The following is a 20,388-nucleotide window of genomic DNA, read 5'->3' as shown; positions in this document are numbered from 1 at the left end:
ATATATATATATATATATATATATATATATTCGATCGTCAGAAGATGAATTTCTTAATATTTCAAGGGACACGGATGCAAGTGAATGAGACAAATCGGTTGTTTCCAAACGCTGCAATGATAGACATGTAGCAACCACGGCTCCCAAAATTATAATGTACAAGAGGAACCTAATCCATTCCTCGGGCAATTTCCCACCATTTCTGTGAGATGTATCACCGCTCACGATATCCATCACTAAGACGAGTCGGATGACAGAAGAGAATGGCATTACCACCGTAGGATGATCACTCACGATGACAAGTCAATAGTTGCCTCTCCACGTTCGACAAAAGCTGCAACATAAACACATTTGTACGATTAGGTTACAGCTCGGACGGTGTTCAATGATCATCCAAGCTTTAGCATGAACGGCGGTGACGATGATGAAGAGTAAGAGAGCAGCAAACATGCGGAAAACGTAGGCGGCCACATGCATCACGGGTCCCAAATATTTTAATGCGGGGATACCGCCATTATTAATTGGGGTGGTTGGGTGATCCACCCATGTTCAACAACCACGTGGAAACTGTAATTTTATCTTGCATAAAATAAAAGGACGCATACTTTTTTAATCAAGTAAACCTGTAATTTCATGTCTGCACATGTTGTGTCATGGATATAAGGACGCTTGAATTTTGCCATCGGATGTAGGATGGTGATCTTAAATCATCCCATGTCCATGGATCTTATTAAAATAAATAATTTTTTTTATTAAGACATCTGAATTGTTCAACCTATTATTGCTAATTGGTCTTTGGTTACAGCCTACAGATGAACCGCCATCTCGGATATAATGATTTTTTTTTTAAAAAAAAACAGTAATCAGTAACTTTCAATGGGATCCACTTGACGAGTAAGTAGCTCGGATGTACTTGGCCATTTGTTGATACCTGTGACCACACCATTTCTTGATCCCCTCTAAAGCTGCACACAAGAATCCAAGGAGACGAGTGAAGCAGAAACATTTAGCATGTGGTCCACGGTGGACGACCATTTCCTACCTTCTTCCATTTCTTAGTCCATGAACGCAAATGAGGGATTCAGATCTCTTCCGGTCGCTTTCTCTCTTTGTCCCTCCTCCTATTAAATTAAACTAGTGGTGTCAAGTTTTATATTCCCCATATGACTCGCGCTGCTTCCCAATAATTGGTTTGAGCTGGATTTTGCGATTGGTTCATACGTGTACTTATTTCTCCCAGGTTGCCGCTTCAAGCTTTGCCACAGAAGCCGACACATGGAACGGGAGGGACGTGGTATCACCCACGACGTCCGACGGGGGACTCATGACGGCGGGCCTCGCTTTCTATTTCCCTCTTTTGGCGGTGAAGAGAGAGGCGTGGTCCCACGCGGGGCCCGCTCGTGGGAACTGCCATCGCGTAAGTTTGGTATGTTTCGTGTGGTATAGAAAACATATTTCAACTTTCCAAAAATGACCGAGAAATCCTTTTCGCAGCCCACGAAACCCGACACCACAACCCGTCGTCCCCCTCGGTTTGCCACCACATCCTGTGCGAGGTAACGAAAAGTGGGACGTGGAGCCGCCAGCATCAGGCCAGTGGTCGTCGGTGGGTCCTACTTTTTCTTCTTTTCATACGGTGCCCCACACCAGTGGTTCTCGTGGTCCGGTGGTGGACGGTTGAGATGAGGGGATTGGAGGGTTGCAGCGGTCGGCACGGTGGGAGGAGATCCATTGGCAATTTCCCCTGCTCGTGTGGAAATTTGGAAAACGACCCTTTACAGGAAACCTTCTCTTCTAATATCGCATGCAGCACGTCCTCATGCCCCGTCATCCACCGTCTCACGCCCACCTGTATCGCCGGAGATCCCGTTGGATTTCCACGCCGGGATCCCTCGAAGACGACCCTCTCCGGGATCCGGCCCGTGAAGCGGTGAACGTACCCCCCCCGCTCTTCTTTGTTTTGATTTCCAACTTGTTTTTCTTGTTGTTTGCTTAATTTTGGGGACGACTCCTCTGCGCTTTCCTTGCCATTTATTCTTTGTCGTGCCCACGTCCAAGATGAGATGGTCGAATGTGAGGAGTATAGATTCCTGTTCTGCTATTAATTTTACGGGTTTTCTTGGTTGAGTTTGCGTTTGATTTTTTCCGAGAATTGTTGACATTATGAATGTCAATTACTGTGGGATAAAGAAATGGGAAATTCTTTGCGAATGAAATTTGAGCTAAATCAAAGATTGGTGATAGCGATCTAAAGAACTAGCACGTCGTTTCATTGGAATTTGGTGCGAGCAGTCCCGGATCATTTGAGTTAGCATGTTTTCTTGCTTTTTAAATTCCGAGAAAAAAGAAATAAAAAAAAATGATTCTTCTTTCTTTTCCCTCACTTTCACTTGGATTTGGAGGAGACTTGCGAATCTCATGATTGCTCGCGAAGCTATTGGGATGAGAAGTACCAGCGGTACTTTTTTGGTGGATCTTGAACTTCCAGTTAAACAGATGGAAGGTTGAAGGATCAAAAGATAAATAAATCCCTTTGCATGATAGAAACAAACCCTAGTTAAACTTGTTTCTACCATTGTCACGATCGTTGTGATTATGAAAAAGGATAAGCTACATGGAAATATGGGAATCCTTGTTCTGCAAGAATACTTGATCCTTGGGCACACAACTGTTCCCTCAACATATTGGAGGTTAAAAAATACATCAAATCTTTTCATAGGGGTGCAGTTTTCAGATCTTTATGTTAATGTTTTCTGATTTTTTCTAACATGAACAGTATTATGATTTCTTTACATTTCCATATAATACTTTTCTTTACTGTTATCTCTCGGAAGCAATTCTGCATGTAGCTTTGTACTATGAAAATTTCATATTTAATTGGGGAACAAAATAATTCAGCCAAAATTACATACAAATGGTTATGATTTCTTTGGCATAGCATCTTATGTATGTCTTGAGGTCATCATATTTATAGGTTAGGATGTTTATTCTGATTAAGATAATTTAGGGAATCATCATGCAATTTTTAATAGGAAAAGTGAAGTTATGGTTTTTCCTTGGTCCTTGCTAGAGTCAACTTTTTGGAAGGGTATAATTTTATTTTCTGAAAAGTGAGATTTAAGATAGACCATTAATTGCACTATCTTGAAAGCTTAATTATGCTTTAAGATCTTGCAAAATACATTCACCTAAATTTGATCATGAAAAGAGTATAACAAATACACTCTAGGAAGTTGATAACCATCAACAGATCTTAGTTTAGCCTCAACTCATATGGTGAGTGTGTTGTGCACTTCCCAGGAGTTGGCAACTAGCCTGGAGCCTTGTTTATGAACACATGATTCATCTGTTCAGTCATTGTCATTCTTAGGCTGTCATCAGTTTGTGACCTCACCTGTTGTTTTTTAGATGGGCTTTTCATTGTGTCCTCTGGCTTTTCTTGTTTACTCTTTTTAGTCTCAGTAAATGCAGATGCCCTGTTTCTTTGTTAAGTTGGTCATGTGACATGCTGATATTGTTTTGGCACGTCGACATGTCTTCACCATCAGCATGACCATGGTGCCGCACATACCATCGCTGTTTTTGGAAAGACACATGCTGACTAGCACAACAATCCTTGTTGTTGGTTATTGTGGAAGTTGCTGCTTAATGATTCTTTAGTGTAGTTCCACTATTACAAAGTCATGTTTTGGATGATGTATTCTCTTTTTTTATTATCTTTAGATTCTTAAAGAGCTACTTATTGATTTACGCTTTCAAATATTTAAAATTCAGGTCGGTTGAAGCTGCAAAGGGAGATTATTGAAACATGAATGTGGCAGGGAACCTGGGTTTTCTTAATACCTCATCTCATGAAAGATGTGAAAGCTACATTGTTTTCCATGCTGAAACTTCACTTTCAAAAGGAATACGAGCATTCTTGTATTTTGTTGCTCTTGCCTACTGCTTCATTGGGTTGTCATCTATAACTGCTCGTTTTTTCAAATCGATGGAGAATATTGTTAAGCATACACGTCAGATTGTGGAAATAGATCCTTCAACAGGCACTGAGTTGATTAAGTATGAAAAAGTTTGGAATTACACTATAGCAGACATCACTTTATTGGCATTTGGAACAAGCTTTCCGCAGATATCTTTAGCAATAATCGATTCAATCCAAAATATTGGTCAGTTGAACGCTGGAGGTATGATCTATACTAGCTAACTGTTTGAATATACATTAAATTATTAGTTTGTAGTTACAATCTAACATTAGTTTATCACTGCACAACAAATGCTTAATTAAAATTTGGTACGGTCATTCACTTCTGCTCCGAAATTCTTTTGCCTCTAATATGTCTCATGCTATGAAGAAATCATGAGTCTAGCAGATAATATCACCGCTGTTCTAGGCTTTAAAGGTAGACCTGTCACGAGTGTTTTTTTGTTCCTCCAACTAGCACATACATATTGCACAAGTAAAAGGATTTTTCTCTTTCAATATCTACAAATGTACATGGGAAGCATCATAGTTGGTTCAACAGATATATTTCTTGCAAAAAGAAAAGTCTATTTTGTGGGGGATATGCATTTTCTTTATTTATGAAGATGTTCATTCATCCATTGGACTGTTAAGATTCTTGCCTTTTCCCTTCTTTTATTTTTCCTTTTTCCTTTATCTACCAATCTTCGAGAGGTTGTGCTTTCTATGAATTTGTATTTGATGTAAATATTGCTATTCATGCGAGCTTGTTGTTTCCCTCTTCCAGATTATTTTATGTCTCAATGGAATTTAGAAAGGTTGCTTCATGGATGTCTGGGATTGAAATGCATAGTATATTGCTAAATTTATTTTCCATGTATTTTTTAGGTCTTCTGCAGTGCTTTTTTCTTCAAATTTGGGGTTGGTTAGAAATTTTAACCAGCTTAGTGTGCAAGTTAAGTTGACAGTCAACTTTAATTTCCTGGCAAATCTTCCATAATGTCTTCTTTTCTTATATGATGCCCTATAGTGGATGCTGGACACAACATGAATGGGGAAAAGCTGTTGGTAGAGCCAACTGCTTTTACAACCTTCTTGGTTGCTTCGAGGTAATAAAGCTTGAGATTAGTAAGTAGACTTTAGAGGCTGATTTCTATTGACCATAGCTTGAAATTTTAAGGATTCCAAAGCTGCAACAGTTTAAAGCAAGATCTATGTTGGAGTTATCTGATGCTTAGGTTTCCATATACTAGATGATGACATTGAATTAAATATGAAAATTCCTAAATCTATTAGTTGCTCCATATATGTGGTTGTGGTCTGTTCTCTACACTTGGTCTTGAACTCTTCTGCAGCTATAACACCCTTGTAGTCTTCTGCACTAAAGTTAACTTGACTCGCCTATTTTGCACTGTGGATAGTTATCATTGTAAGTATGACCAATTGTAATTGTCTTTACCTCATTAATGCTAATAATCTTTTAAACTCAGTCCATGGTGTGACAAACCAATAGTGCTACATCAGGAAAGGAAGGCTGGACTTATTATGTATATGGATTATTATAACTTATGGTAAGGTTTTAACTGATTATGTCACATTGGAGTTCAAGAGGAGGATTATGGCTGTGTACATTTGTTTAGATCAGGTAATTACAGTGATTATGACATGGTCTCGGTCATGAAAAAGATGGTCAGGCTTGTACCGAGTGGCCCATTAACAATGCATTGGGTGAGAAATGCAGCAAAGTTAGCTTGATACTAATTGTTGGGCTTGTAGTGTAATTGGGTAATTACACATTGGTGTTATTTTAAGTTTTAGGTTGATGCCTTCTATTTCAAGCGTATCATAATCCATTCCCATTTCAGGTTTCTTTATATGCCTTTAATGTCTGCATTAAAGCGAACCTGCTAGGCTAGGGAATAAATATTATGTGGCTCAACTTGTCTCAATCTACTGCTAATAACTAAATCAATTATCTATCAAGAATACTGTGTCGCCAGAGTATGCTCTTCATCATTTGTATGTTCTTTGTTTTAAACTTTCAAGTTTATCTTCTTATCTGGCCAATTATCCTCAAGGTTTCAATAGTTACCACTTGGATAAATTTGTGATAGTGATCTCAGGCCTTATAATTTGATATGCAGGTTTAGGGCCAGGCACACTTGTTGGTTCTGCTGCATTTGATCTATTTCCTATCCATGCTGTTTGCGTGGTAGTCCCAAAAGCAGGTACTTTGAAAAAGATATCAGATATAGGAGTTTGGCTAGTCGAGCTGTTCTGGTCATTTTGGGCATATGTTTGGCTCTACATAATTTTAGAGGTAACTTATTGCGACTAATTGACCTGATACATTGAAGGGCTAAGAAATGTTTTGAACTATTTTATGTGCCGTCACTTTTATCTTAATGATCAGAATCATCTTGAGCTTTAAGTAACTTTTACAAATTTCATGATTGGCATATAACAAAGCTCCAGTAATGCCATATGTTATATAACCAGACTGTGCAACTTAAAAAAGAATCAAAGAATTAAGACACTTAAAGCTTTTCGACATCAACATGTAAAGAAATTTTCTCTAAGTGAGTCATAGTTCATGGATCAGGACATGGAAAGTTTTAAGCTGTTAATTAGTGTTTCCAGCTTCAATTTTTTCACCTATTGGCATTGTGCATTGGGTACGATGCTCTAGATTCATGCTGTTTTAGGTGTCCAACAGTTTAGCAGGCTACCTTTTGCCACTGATCAGAGACATTATTGGTTAATCACTCAAAAGGACTGCTAATCAATTTCTCAGATAAACCAAAAAGACTGCTCTTTTCCAAAATTCTCTAAAATATTTTGGTTGTTAGTGGGAATATTGGATCAATAGCTGCTAGCTCTAGGAATGTGGTGATCTTATGGATGATTTATCTAGGGTAGGATGGGAATCTAATAGTGAGACAACTGTTCAGACCAGCAGACTAATCCTCCAACTGAAGAATAATTAGTACATTAGGAAATTTTCTGATGGTTTTTGGCTGACTGTTGTAGTTTCTATCATATTAAGTCTATCCATCAAGTACACGACCAAGTGCAATGATCTTATTAAAGACTTACACGTGATAAGTGGATGCGTAGCTATAAATAGAGCACGTGATAAGTTCAAACATTATTTTCTTTCGAGTAATAGAAAAATCTTCATCAGTTATTTTCTCTCAATTAATCTGTCCCTGATAAGGCCATGAACATTTATTTTCTGCATTACGTGTTAGTGACATTTTTGTGACTCGATGCTTGGCCCAATTATTGAGGCAGGGTCACCCGACCGTGTCAGCAATATCAGGTAGAAATATTTGTCCGGTGGTGCAGAAATGTCGAAGTATTTTTTTAGACAACTCCCTAGTGGTTATCATGTTGGTTTGGATATGTTATTGAGCTGCTTATATAGATCAATATATAATGTTCACAGCAAGGTTCGAAATATCGTATCGTATCGGCGTTTCGACGTTCGGTCGGTACGGTACGGAACGATATACCGAGCGGTATATTATATATATATATATATATATAAAGATTATATATATATATATATATATATATATATATATTTAAAATCCGATGTCGCATCGCCTCGGTGACGTCGCCGAGCCTTTTTCTAAAAATATATATATATATATATAAATATATAAATAAATAAAATAAAATAAATAAAATATTATTTTATTATTATTATTCGTTCCGCCCGGTAACGGGCGGTCCGCGTACCGGTATACCGTCGGACCGGTACGTACCACCCGTACCGGGCGGTATTATTCGGTATTGCTTACTTTGGTTCACAGTGATGCTATTGTTAAAGTTTATTTCGTTTTATATGCTATATTTTCTATATATTATAGAAACAAATATTTGAATAATAAATACATGTCCTTGACTGATATTCTTGAGCTTTGTCATTGTCAGTATATTTTGATATATGAAGCATCACTCTGTTTATTTCTAACTGTCATGCATTATAGTGCTTCTTTTCTAGTTTTTTTATGGATTATAGTACTTGGTCTTCTCATATAATAATACGAACAAACTTATTCTTTTTTTTCTTTTAATATGGACAATTTTAAGCAATTTTCAGGTTTGGACACCTACGATGATCACTCTTTCTGAGGCTGTGCTAACAGTTTTACAGTTTGGGTTGCTACTGGTTCATGCATATGTTCAAGACAAACAATGGCCATATTTGTCGATTCCACTGTAGGCATTTATGTTCTTATTCTACATTTCTTTTGTGGAACTTAAAGCTACTAAGTTATTATAGTTGCATTCTGTCAGTGATCAAACTGAAATTCACATTGATATTTATGTTCTCCAATGATGTCAATTTTCTGTCATCAGTGGAAGAAGTGATAGGCCAGAAGAATGGGTCCCAGAAAATGAAACTTTATTTATCAATGGGCATGACACACGTGAATCAAATGATAATTGCTGTGAGATTCTTCAAGTTAGCGAAGGTCAACAGAGTAATGTGGTTGATATATTCTCCATCCATTCATCTAAGGACACAGGTATAAATATAAGATGCTCTATCAGAATTCTCCAATCATATGGGAATGTTCATATATTTGTAACTGTAAATTTCTGTTATACGAAGCATTAACTAGATATTAAAATCTAGTTTTAAGCTGTCAAAATTGATGATTTGGTGCTTTTTATATGAATGATAGAGTCGACTTTATCATATTGAACTTTTAGTAGGTAAGTTTCTTTTCAAAAGAACATAGCTGCCATGTCACATGTTCCATTATCAGAGTTTCAAAGAAAGCATGAATAGCTAGATTAGCATAGATATCTCGATTGGCCTTGTTTTACTTATTTGGTTTAACTTTTATGCATATTGTGCTGTGTGGCAAGGTCAAACCAGGAAAATTTAGTTCATTATAGTAGCAGAGCATACCATTGGCATGCGCATTCTATTGTTAATATTTCTTATGCATTATAGTACTAGAGAAATATTGTTAATATTCCTGAACTTCTCATGCAACTGCTGAACACTTCACATACACATATATCATTCACACTTTGTTAATAGTACAAAATTTGTTCAACAATGCAGATTTAGTCTACAAAATTATTCCAGATAATGATACGGAAGAACCTTCAGAACTATATTGCAACAAGATGGTTGACAATAAACATGATGTCCTTTCAGTTTGGATGCAACAATTTCTTGATGCACTGAGGGTAATTTCGCATAGTACTTCATTTTTGAAAATTTTCCCCTTTCCCTTTTATTTCATTTGACTCCAAGCCTAATTTAGTTTTGAGGACAAAAGCACCTGTTTGTTGTGTATATTCTTCATGACCCTGATCGGTGAGATGATGAGACACTACATTGTTGTTTTGCTCTTCATGCATGTGCCTGTGGCTCTTTTTTAAAATAAATTGCATAAAGAAGTTAAACTCAAATTCTACTAAAGTGAGTGAATCACAGAGAGAGAGAGGGAAATGTCTTGATATATTAATGAGTTATGAAAACAAGGGTACAAGGTAACTTATTTGGTAACATCACCAAGCAGAATAGATGGTCTAAGAGTGCAAAGAAAAGAAGAAAGCACGCACAGATGAGTGGAGCCAACTGGAGTCAGGTATTACGATACAGTGTTTAGGGATGCTGCGAGATGCAGGAATATTATCATACTACACATTGGCCATAATCCTCCAACCCTTAGATATGTTTTCAAATAATAGCCAAGTCCAGGCCATGGAGAAGGCTCCACCGAAGCCTGATGCTGCTATTGAGATTGCATTGATAGTTACAGTTGCACAGAGAGAATATATATCCATAGATTCTGAGAAGGAAGTACCACATCACTCATGATCAAGGGTTACCCTTGACGAGAATGATTGCATTTATTCAATAAATGTACATACATGAGTTTCATTGTTGGAGTTACACAGAATGCTTAGTTGGACCCTGTATGACTTTTCTTTGCCAGGACAACTTTTTGGTGTCCAACCTATCATCAATCAGCAGTTAGCAGTGAATTTTAATTCTGGGAGTCGCCTACTTGACCAATGACTTCTTGAAATGGGTCTTTGCATCAACCATAAGTCAATATATAGGAAAAAGATTTACTGGAAAACACACCACTGTGACATCATTTCCAACTAATGTTGTTTCACTCATCATTGTTGATGGAGGAAACCATTTTATAGAGAGCAAGCATATGAGATGGTTCTGTAGACCTATACTTGTTTTCTAGAATGCAGTTTACTGAATTGACTGCTTACTACATCCTTATCTGTTAATAACTTAAGCATGTGAGTTATCCATTCTCCATGCTTTGTAGGAAAATCTATGCAACTAAATCAAGTCAAATGGGTTCAATAGTTTAATTTTGCCAAAGAAGGTTGTAAATGAAGTGAAAGAGGATCTAAGGACCTCCAAAATTCTGGGAAATTGATCTATCAAGTTGTTTTAGAACCTTCTTTGATTTAAGATTTCACGAGTCTTGACATGATAACATGGCTCGAAAAAAGCTTATGACGATATATAGCATGCATCCAAATACTTGAATGCTTCTTGCCAGCAGAAGTGTGATGTGAATTCAAATTGTGCTCTATTTTTGGGATTCATTTTATAAAGTTTATTGTAATTGCTAGTCCTTGGGATATGAATCCAACCTTTGGCCATTTTGATGCATGGATTATGAAATTTTTGTGTAATTTCATTTTCTTTTTAATAATATGAAATGCTATTAAGGAGTACTTCAACTAGACCTGTTAAGTTTTTGGTGGATAAAAAATGAGCAGTTATGTGAATATATTTACATCAATATGCATAAATACTCAGCATTCTTGCATGCAATGTATGTCTATTGGCATGTGTTTGCATACTTATGTGTGAGTCTGCAATAGCACATATGAATTTGAAAATCCAGTTCTTCTGGCAGTCAGCAGCTATTTCCTTTATTACCACCTTAAACTCAAGCATCCCAAATGTTTTCTTCAAGGAGCACTTATTAATGCATCAGCCAACAGCAGTGCTGACTTGCCTAAAGAAGCTATTCTGTGTGACATCTTTTCCCTATAACATATGAAACCTCCACTTACAGTACTAGCAACCATCATAGTTGAATGTTATAGATGGAATGATGGTATGAGGAGCATAGAAGAATGGGATTTAAGGTCTGTTTCCATTCTTTGTTCATCTAGGATAAATGGTTATATGTCGGAATAAGAATGTGGAAAGTGTCTGTATACTACATCGACCAATAAAACATAGTGGATAAAAAATTTGGCATCTAACACTCAGAAAACCAGAGTTACAAAATTAAATTCGGATGAAAGGTAGGATTAACTATTTGTTAGAAGTTGAACATGTCATGTGTGTTTGTGCCAATGCCTACTGAGAACTTGTAAATGCTTATACAACACCACCAACAAGCAGAAATATCCCAGCAAACCTGCCATCAAGCACTTTTTTTAGCACTATTGCTAGTCACCGTGAAATCAAATATGAGTTTTGTCAACATCATGATGAACTATTGTAGTATTTCTGACATGAAGTTAGGAGCTGTCATTTAAGGGTTCTGAGCATAACGTTAGGATGGTGGTCCCCGGTAGCTAAAGTCTTTGGCCTGAGTAGTTCTAAAAACTTGAATTGACTCATGTTATGTCTGTGATTATGTTATTAACAATATTCATGTTCCTTGGGACTTTTTGGAAGGTGGATATGCAAATTCAAGTATGTTGGACAAAAAACAGAAGTCGAACCCTGTAGAGTATTTCCTATAAAAAATCCTTGAGTCAATGGATATTTTGCCGATAAGAAGATTGTTCTTTTCTAAATTTGGTTTCATTTTAACAGTTGGAGAGCACTGAATCAAAGAAAACGGTCAGTTTCTACTTGTGGATAGGGAGAGTCCTTTGGAAATTAATCCTCATGCCCTGGAGATTATTATTTGCTTTTGTGCCCCCGTATCAAATTGCTCATGGTTGGATAGCATTCATTGGCTCTCTTTCTTTTATAAGTGGGATAGCCTATGTGGTTACCAAGCTTACAGAAGGAATAAGTTGTGTGACAGGTCATCTTCTTCATCTTGTCAAAAAAAATTTCCTGCGTATTACTATATTAGTTGTATTTTTTTGACACAACTTTGTACTGCTTTCTTACAGGAATAAATCCTTATGTCATAGCTTTTACAGCACTAGCAAGTGGAACCTCATGGCCTGATTTAGTTGCAAGCAAGATTGCTGCTGAGCGTCAAATCACTGCAGATTCTGCCATTGCTAACATCATTTGCAGGTCTGTTCTCATCAGATGAACATACTTGATAAAAAAGAACTAATACAAGCTTGGGGATTTTTAAGTTGCTTAAGTGCCAGTAACACATAATTTCATGATTTTTAGGAAGAAAATTGTGAGTCCTAACTCCAAGTTGTAAGTTCACATGCTGAGGAGATAAAATCACATCACAGTTAATTGTGGATATCAACATGCAATACATGTCCATTTCATGGCCTTTGCATTGGTGTATATTCACAGTGTGCTGCAATCTGAATCAGCAAAACAGGTTGAAACGGAATCATATTAGGTCAACTTTGTGTTTAGGTTTGATTAAATTGAGCCTGTTTAATACTTGTCTAATCAAGTTGTATCCAAGTCTCATCCAGTCCACTTGTAGTTTTAGTAGTTGTTTATGGGAGACTGACTCCTTAGAAGAACTGGATATTCCCTGATTAGAGTAGAACACTATTTTACAAGTTCCTGATTAGAGTAATATGTCAGAATGCGCAAGTTTTTTCCCCCTTTTTTTTCATATGAGGAAACTACTAGGAAAATGTTAGTGTCAATCATACATGCAACTGTAATTTGACTTGTATATCTCTAATAATTTGTTTCTAAGTTCTTGAATGAATATCTCACGTTTTTTTTTTTTTTTTTTGCATTTCTCCAGCAACTCGGTGAACATATATATTGGCATTGGCATTCCATGGCTGATAGACACAACTTACAACTTCTTTGTGTACCAAGAACCACTGTACATTCAGAACGCAGGAGGCCTAAGCTTCTCCCTGTTGGTATTCTTCACAACTTCAGCTGGTTGCATTGCTCTTCTTTTACTTCGACGAATTACCTTAGGTGCATAACTCGGTGGACCAAAGTTATGGGCTTGGTTGACAGCCACATACTTCATGTTTCTATGGCTTGTTTTTGTTGTTTTGTCATCGCTTAAAGTGTCTGGAAAAATCTAAACAGAACCAATGCTGGAGTTTATGGCTTATTAGATTCTCAGGTTTATACCCTTTCTCGGCTGCTACAGACGCACACGATTATGAGAGTTCATGGGTTCATAGTATCTTGGATTTATACCCTTGTTATCTTCTTCTTTGGTTGGCGGGGTATTATACAGACAAAGACGTTAAGAGTTTTTTTGGTGTTGAATTCCAGGTATCTTTCTTCTCATTGGGTTGCTGCATCGAACAGATAAGATACTGAAGTTTATACGATATTGGATCTCAGATATTTTTCTTTCTTGTCAGGCTATAGTGTTGATGCTCGATGAATGACTGTAAATTTACGGGATGTCATCTTTGTTCTTCTTTTTAGCATTTTTGGGGGTAGTTCATACATGGTCTTGTATTCGGTAATATATATATATATATATATATATATATATATATATATATTAAATCTCTGAATTAATTCATCTCAATATGTAGCTTGATGTTTCTTAAGAGTTCCATTTTTATATTCTTTTTGAGCTTTGATCCTTGTCACTCCGAACATTCCTTTATTTTCACCTTGTACAATATAAAACGATTCATATTTATCTTTCTTAATCAAGTATTCTATTATTTCATATGACTGCATCGATAAGGATGTATGCATTTTTCCTGTGGTATACACGATGATGATCTTAAATCACGCGAATGTCCACTCATTTTATTAAAATAAATAATTTCCAATGGAACCCACACTACAGCGCGTGGACCAGCGCCGTTGGAAGCTACGGCGTGGGACTTGAGGGTGGTACACCCAATAAAGAAAGCGGTTTCGCGATCCGATAATGGACGGTTACGATGTGGGGATTCGAGGGTCCGCGATGGTCGGCAAAGGCGGTGGCGATCCTTTCATGTCGTCCTGCTTCTTCCCCACCAACATCATCGCCGGATATCCAGTCGGACCGAGCTGCGTCACGCCGCGCCGCCTCCCGGGATCCGACCCGCAACCGGTAATCTCTCTCTCCCCTTCTTCTTTGTTGTAATTTCCCCACTTTCCTTGTGCTTTGTTGTTGTTTGGGCCGCCTCCTTTACGCTTCCTTTGGCATTTATTCTTTGGCGTGCCAGCGAAGGATGAGATAGTCGTCGGAGTAGACATTCTGCTTTTGCTATGAAATTTGTGGATTTTCTTGGATGAGTTTGGGTTCGATTTTTCCGAGAATTGTTGAAATTGTAAATGTCAATTACTTTGGAATAAAGAAATAGGGAATTCTTTGCAAACGGAGTTTGAGGTAAATCATGGATTGGTGATAGAGATCTGAAGAACTAGCACGTCATTTCATTGGTATTTGGTAGGAGCAGACCAGGATGATTTGGGTTCGCATGTTCCATTGCTCTTTCAATTCCCAAACGAATATGATTCTTCTTTCTTTCCCCTCACTACCTCTTGGATTTGGAGGAGACTTGTCGATGGCGCATAATTGCTAACGAAGCCATTGGGATGAGAAGTCGGCGCACCACTTTTTTAGTGGATCTTGAACTTTTAGATGATCAGATGGAAGCTGAAGAATCAAAAGAAAAACAACTCCCATAGAAACAAACCAAAAGTCAATTTGTATCTACCATTGTCACAATCATTGTAGGCTATGAAAAAGGATAAGCTACGTGGAAAGAGGGGAATTCTTGTCCTGGAGTAATTCTTGATCTTTATTTTAACAGTGTATCATACATTCATCCCCTTGAGAATTATGATTTTTCCCTTAAATTTCCTTATAATACCCTTATTACTGTTACTTTGGGAAGCAATGCTTCATGCTGATATTTGCTGTGAATTTTTCTTATTTAATTGGAGAACAAAAGTAATTTTGTCGAGATTACAGACAAATGGTTATGATTATTGCTTGGGCGTAGCATCTCATGTATGTCTTAAGGTCTTCATGTTTATAGGTTAGCAATCAGGATGATTATTCTGATTAAGATAATTTACAAATCATCGTGCAAACTTTCATGGGAAAAGTCAAGTGTTGATAATTTACAAATCATCGTGCAAACTTTCATGGGAAAACTTACATTGCAATAGATCTCCTTGAAGCCCATAGAAACAATATAATCTCTTCTATCTTAGTACACACGCTGGAGGAGGGAGGGTCTTATCACCTTCCGCACCACCATCTTCTGTTCTGCAGATGACCATTGCTAATAGCGCCGCGCCCTTATAATTGATTCCAATAATTAGATTTGGTTTGACATGGAATTGGAATTCCAATAATGTGGTGCTCCAGTCGCGGAGACAAACTAAAATTTATATAATACTTTAAAAAAAAAAAATTAAAAATCAAATAATGCTTTTTTTTTTTGCTGGTCTTGGGCTTAAGGCCTGCTGGGTAAAGTCCGATGTCCAGCTCCTGTGAACCGACCCAAACGCAAACCAACCCCTTTAATAAATAAATTATAATAAAATAAAATTGGATGATGGTCTTGGGCTTTTGTTTTGCTGGTCTTGGGCTTAAGGCCTGCTGGGTAAAGTCCGATGTCCAGCTCATGTGAACCGACCCAAACGCAAACCAACCCCTTTAATAAATAAATTATAATAAAATAAAATTGGATGGTGGTCTTGGGCTTAAGGCCTGCTGGGTAAAGTCCGATGTCCAGCTCATGTGAACCGACCCAAACGCAAACCAACCCCTTTAATAAATAAATTATAATAAAATAAAATGGGATGGTGCCTGATAATTAAATATATTTAGAGGTTCTGGGAGAGAAGAGGGCCGCAGCGGTGTCATCTTGTCATCTTTGCCATTAGCGAACCCTCCTCTCCACGCCTACCCCTTCGCTTCAATCCATGGCTACCGTCGACACCGACATCAACATGGTTCCGACCGGCGACTGGTCCAATGGCGCACCGGCGGACCGTAGTCGTCCTCGTCGGTCGCCTCCCCATCGAAGAAACCGGAGAGGTTCGGAATCAAGAAGTGGAATGTTGTCTTCCTCTAGGACTAGGGTACGCGTTCGGTCGCCGATCCGTCGTAGCAGTTCGTATGGATTATGTCACTTAGCGTTTTGTTTCTTCATTCTTTATCCATGGATCATTCGACCGATTTGATGGTATGGTGAAGAATCGAAGGAATCACATCCCTGGATCTCTGTGAGCTGCCCTTCCCCTTTCTTGATATGCTCTGTCTTGATCTCATGTTTTGGTGTTTCTTTAGGTTTTTATATGGGGTTATGGTTTCTGATCTGGTGGTTTTTCGTTCTGGTTTTGATGTTCTTGGTTCTCAAATATCTTTCCAGGAATCGAACGCCAACTGAGGCGAGCAACTGCGACGAGTGAGATGTGTTTCACGTTGCAGATATCCTGGTGATCCCGCGTAGCGTTTTGTTTCTTCATTCTTTTATCCGTAGATCATTCGATCGATTTGATGGTACGGTGAAGAATCGAAGGAATCTCACCCTGGACCTCTGTGAGTTGCCCTTCCCCTTCCATGTTTTCTTGATCTCATGTTTTGGTGTTTCTTTAGGCTCTTATATAGGGTTAGGGTTTCTGATCTGGTGCTTTTTCGTTCTGGTTTTGATGTTCTTGGTTCTCAAATCTCTTTCCAGAAATCGAACGCAAGTGAGGCGAGCGAGGAGTGCACAGTGGCCTGGATGTGTTTCACGTTGCAGATATCGTGGTGAATAATCGTAGGAATCACATCTTGAACCTCTGTGAGCTGCCTTTCCCCTTCTATGTTTTCTTGATTTTCTCTATCTTGATCACATGTGTTGGTGTTACTTTAGGTTTATATATAGGGTTAGGGTTTCTGATGTGGTTGTTCATTCTGGTTTTGATGGTTCTTGGTTCTGGAATCTCATTGCAGGCATTGATCGCACGACCACTGCGGCTGAGTGAGGAGTGCACAGTGGCTTGGGTACGTGTCACGTTTTCCAGACTGATGCAATTCGTGTTGTTTTTAGTTTTCTTGTCATGAATGACCCTATTATATTTCAAACAGTAATCTAGTATTACTGTTTCAGTTGCCTACACTTCTTCACAAACATTGGTTCAGGCAACAATTCATGTTTACAGTTTGACCAGACCTGCTTAATTTAGAATTATGATAAGTTTTCCCAGACCAATGTTCTTTTAGAAACATTGAATTCATTTTTGATCAAACCATGTCTGGTTACCTATCCTGTTGAGTGATTTCAAATGGGTTTTAACTTAAGATAGAATTAAATTTTTGTGTAGTTTTAACTTAAGATGCATAGAATTTATTTGTTCTTGCATCAGCGTCTCCTGGTAGCATTTGAATTTTATCCAATAAAAGAATTTTTTTAGGATGGATAACAACAGTATTAACTAAAAACATACAAGTATTTATATATTAAATGATTAAAAATTACATAAATTATAAAATGAATGTTCCAATTACTTCAGAGAACACCCAAATTCATGAAATTTAAAAAATTCTTATTCTTGTTTTCTTTGTCATTGCCATTTTAAATGCCCTTTCATCCTTGATATTGAAATCAGTTTTAGACAATTTTTCGTTGAATCCAAATGATTGGTTGGGAATGTCAGGTTGATAAATGTGTTTTTTTTTTCCTCTATTTTCTTTCTTGTGATGAAAATGTTATAATAACTGTTGTAGGAGCCTTTGAAGTGCATTTTAAAACAGTGTATTTGTTACCATTATGAGTAATTTGGAATTGTAGGAGCCTTTTTTATGTCTTTTGTTTTTTGTCATTTAATGTCAGGTTTAGGGTTTAGGTTTGTTCTTGAAAATGCAGTAACATTAGTGAAACCTTGATGTCAAAATGATTGAAGTGGAGATTTATGAAGATTTTCTCATAGAACAAACCTGGTGGTTGAAGTGGAGAGAAGTTTTGGAGAGTTTTGTTCAATCAATTGGTTTCACTTAGATTAGACTAGAAATTTTATAAAATGGTTGTAAAGCCAGCCATGTTTTATAGAAGATTGATAAACAACATGATTAAAACGTAAATGTTGTTGAGATATGAATATTATGGTAGAAAATCCGTAAAGCTGCATCAAATAGTTTAAATATTATTGCTTGCTATTTTTATGTGTTTAAGCAATGTCTGTGTTTTCCCAAACTATTTTGAACTTCCAAGCTTTAGAATGAATTTGACTCATGGTACTCAATCCAGCCATTGGGTATAATAAAAGGATCATTGTAACTTTCAGTGGCTTGGTATAATAAAAGGTATGCATCACATTGCTGATGCTGTCGTGATGAATCGTGAATTTGGAGGCGGGAGGGCTGGGGGAGGGAAGGAGTGAGAAGAGGAGGGTTTAATGTGCAAGCTAATCAGTGATTTAAAAAGCGTTAGGTATTAAACCTTAGGTTTAATGCATTGAACTTGTGATTCCGGTTCATCAAAATTGGGCAGTGCTTGCCCTCTTGATCCGGCAAGCCAAAATCTTTCTGACACCATAGCTATGCCATTCTGCTCTTCTTTTCTTGTTGTCCTCCTTTTTGACTTGTTCAGTTCATCAAAATTTGGCAGTGCTTGCCCTCTTGATCCGGCAAGCCAAAATCTTTCTGACGCCATAGCTATGCCATTTTGCTCTTCTTTTCTTGTTGTCCTCCTTTTTGACTTGTTCAGTTCATCAAAATTTGGCAGTGCTTGCCCTCTTGATCCGGCAAGCCAAAATCTTTCTGACACCATAGCTATGCCATTCTGCTCTTCTTTTCTTGTTGTCCTCCTTTTTGACTTGTTCGGTTCATCAAAATTGGGCAGTGCTTGCCCTCTTGATCCGGCTAGCTAAAATCTTTCTAACACCGTAGCTATGCCATTTTGCTCTTCTCTTCTTGTTGTCCTCCTTTTTGACTTGTTCAGTTCATCAAAATTGGGCAGTGCTTGCCCCCTTGATCTGGCAGCGTCGATGTAGTTGCCGAGCGACATTACGATCAACCACTATCAAAAACGTAATTGGGACTTGAAATTATCTTTTTGCCTCTCGTTTTTATGCTTTCGTCGATAAAATCGACGACGTTAGGATAAATGAAACTAGATGTTTTACTTTCATAACTATAAGGATTTTAAAATAATTTTTTTAAGTCTAAAGATCAAAATATAATTAGTCCTCAAGAATATAAGTTTTTTAAATCTAACAATCAGAATATAAAGATCTAATGAAGGTAAATTGTAATTAGCCCTCAAGAGATCCCTGCATGAACTCAAGCATGCTTTTTATTTTTTATAATTTAATTAATAGCTTTATCTTCATCATATATATATCAATCGTCATCAACAGTAGCCACTAAACAACATATTATGCATAAGAGGCGACTTTGATCTGAAACATCTTTTGTTTTTAATATTCTGAACTGTAGCGTTGCATTAGATTTTGCAAGTATTAGCTAGTGGAGTTTTTTGGCTTGGCAGGAGCATCTGACTGTGTATAATTTTTTAATTCACTTTTTATACTATTTTAGGTCATTAGAATGTATGCACGTAATCGAACATTAGTCTTTGAATAAATGCATAATATTCATTGTTTGATGAGTCTATGTCAAGTTTAAATTAATAATGCTTGCGAGTTCTATTTTTTAAATTTTTTTATCAGTTTGAGTAAAGCTTTCTGCGACATAATGGAGTGCTTTTATGGCTGTTAATTGTTACATAATTGACCCAAATATATGATATAAAAATATAATGTAGGTATGCTTTCTTAGATGGCTGCTATGGATTACAACCATTATTTAGCTGAGCAATGGCATGATTTTTTGCCAAAGCAGTTTCTTCGAACAAATAATTTGATGAACCATTTAGAAAATTTAGGGTGAGACATTTTTATGATGAGACATAATTCACCAAAATTTACAAATACTGTTTAATTTTTTTATTTCAAATTTTTTATATTTCTTCGAATAAATAATTTTATGAAAAATTTTGGGAGTAATTTACATAGTTAAAAAATGTTAAACCATTTATAAAAACATGGTTAACAAATAATTTCATTTTGTTTTTGGCCTTTAGATCGATACTGAAATTATGTGATTATTTTAGTCACCCAGAAGCATAGTATTTGTTTCTCATGCTTTTGTACTATTTTTCTTTTACAGGCAGTTGCACTGTTACTTTTAGCAGTTGGTGGTGGTGCCGTTGATGTCTGATGAAAAGAGCGATGAGTATTGTAAACATGAGAGTGGAACAAAAATCACAATGTTACAAAATCATAATGCTTTTGTAATGTTTTCCTTCAAGAATATTGTTTTCTA

General features: G+C 37.0%; 1 protein-coding gene across 2 annotated transcripts; it reads left to right on the top strand.

Moving 5' to 3' along the window:
- The first annotated feature begins 1,676 nt into the window (after positions 1-1,676).
- Positions 1,677-20,388, top strand: LOC103983720 (magnesium/proton exchanger). 2 transcript variants are annotated; one of them, XM_065152713.1, is made up of 14 exons: positions 1,677-1,930; positions 3,775-4,184; positions 6,106-6,281; positions 8,070-8,188; positions 8,330-8,499; positions 9,048-9,175; positions 11,805-12,021; positions 12,113-12,242; positions 12,895-13,018; positions 13,389-14,172; positions 16,451-16,620; positions 16,760-16,864; positions 17,017-17,067; positions 20,233-20,388. In XM_065152713.1, the coding sequence occupies exons 2-10, from the start codon at positions 3,809-3,811 to the stop codon at positions 13,434-13,436; spliced, it is 1,488 nt and encodes a 495-aa protein (XP_065008785.1). In that variant the 5' UTR covers positions 1,677-1,930; positions 3,775-3,808; the 3' UTR covers positions 13,437-14,172; positions 16,451-16,620; positions 16,760-16,864; positions 17,017-17,067; positions 20,233-20,388. The 2 variants fall into 2 exon arrangements, with proteins under 2 accessions (XP_065008785.1, XP_065008783.1); XM_065152711.1 differs by having other exon boundaries at positions 1,678-1,930; positions 12,895-14,172.

The sequence above is a fragment of the Musa acuminata genome, chromosome BXJ3-5 (assembly GCF_036884655.1).
Source record: "Musa acuminata AAA Group cultivar baxijiao chromosome BXJ3-5, Cavendish_Baxijiao_AAA, whole genome shotgun sequence".
NCBI classification, from domain to species: Eukaryota; Viridiplantae; Streptophyta; class Magnoliopsida; order Zingiberales; family Musaceae; genus Musa; species Musa acuminata.
Note: the sequence above shows the minus strand (reverse complement) of the source record. Positions and strands in the feature narration are given on the sequence as shown.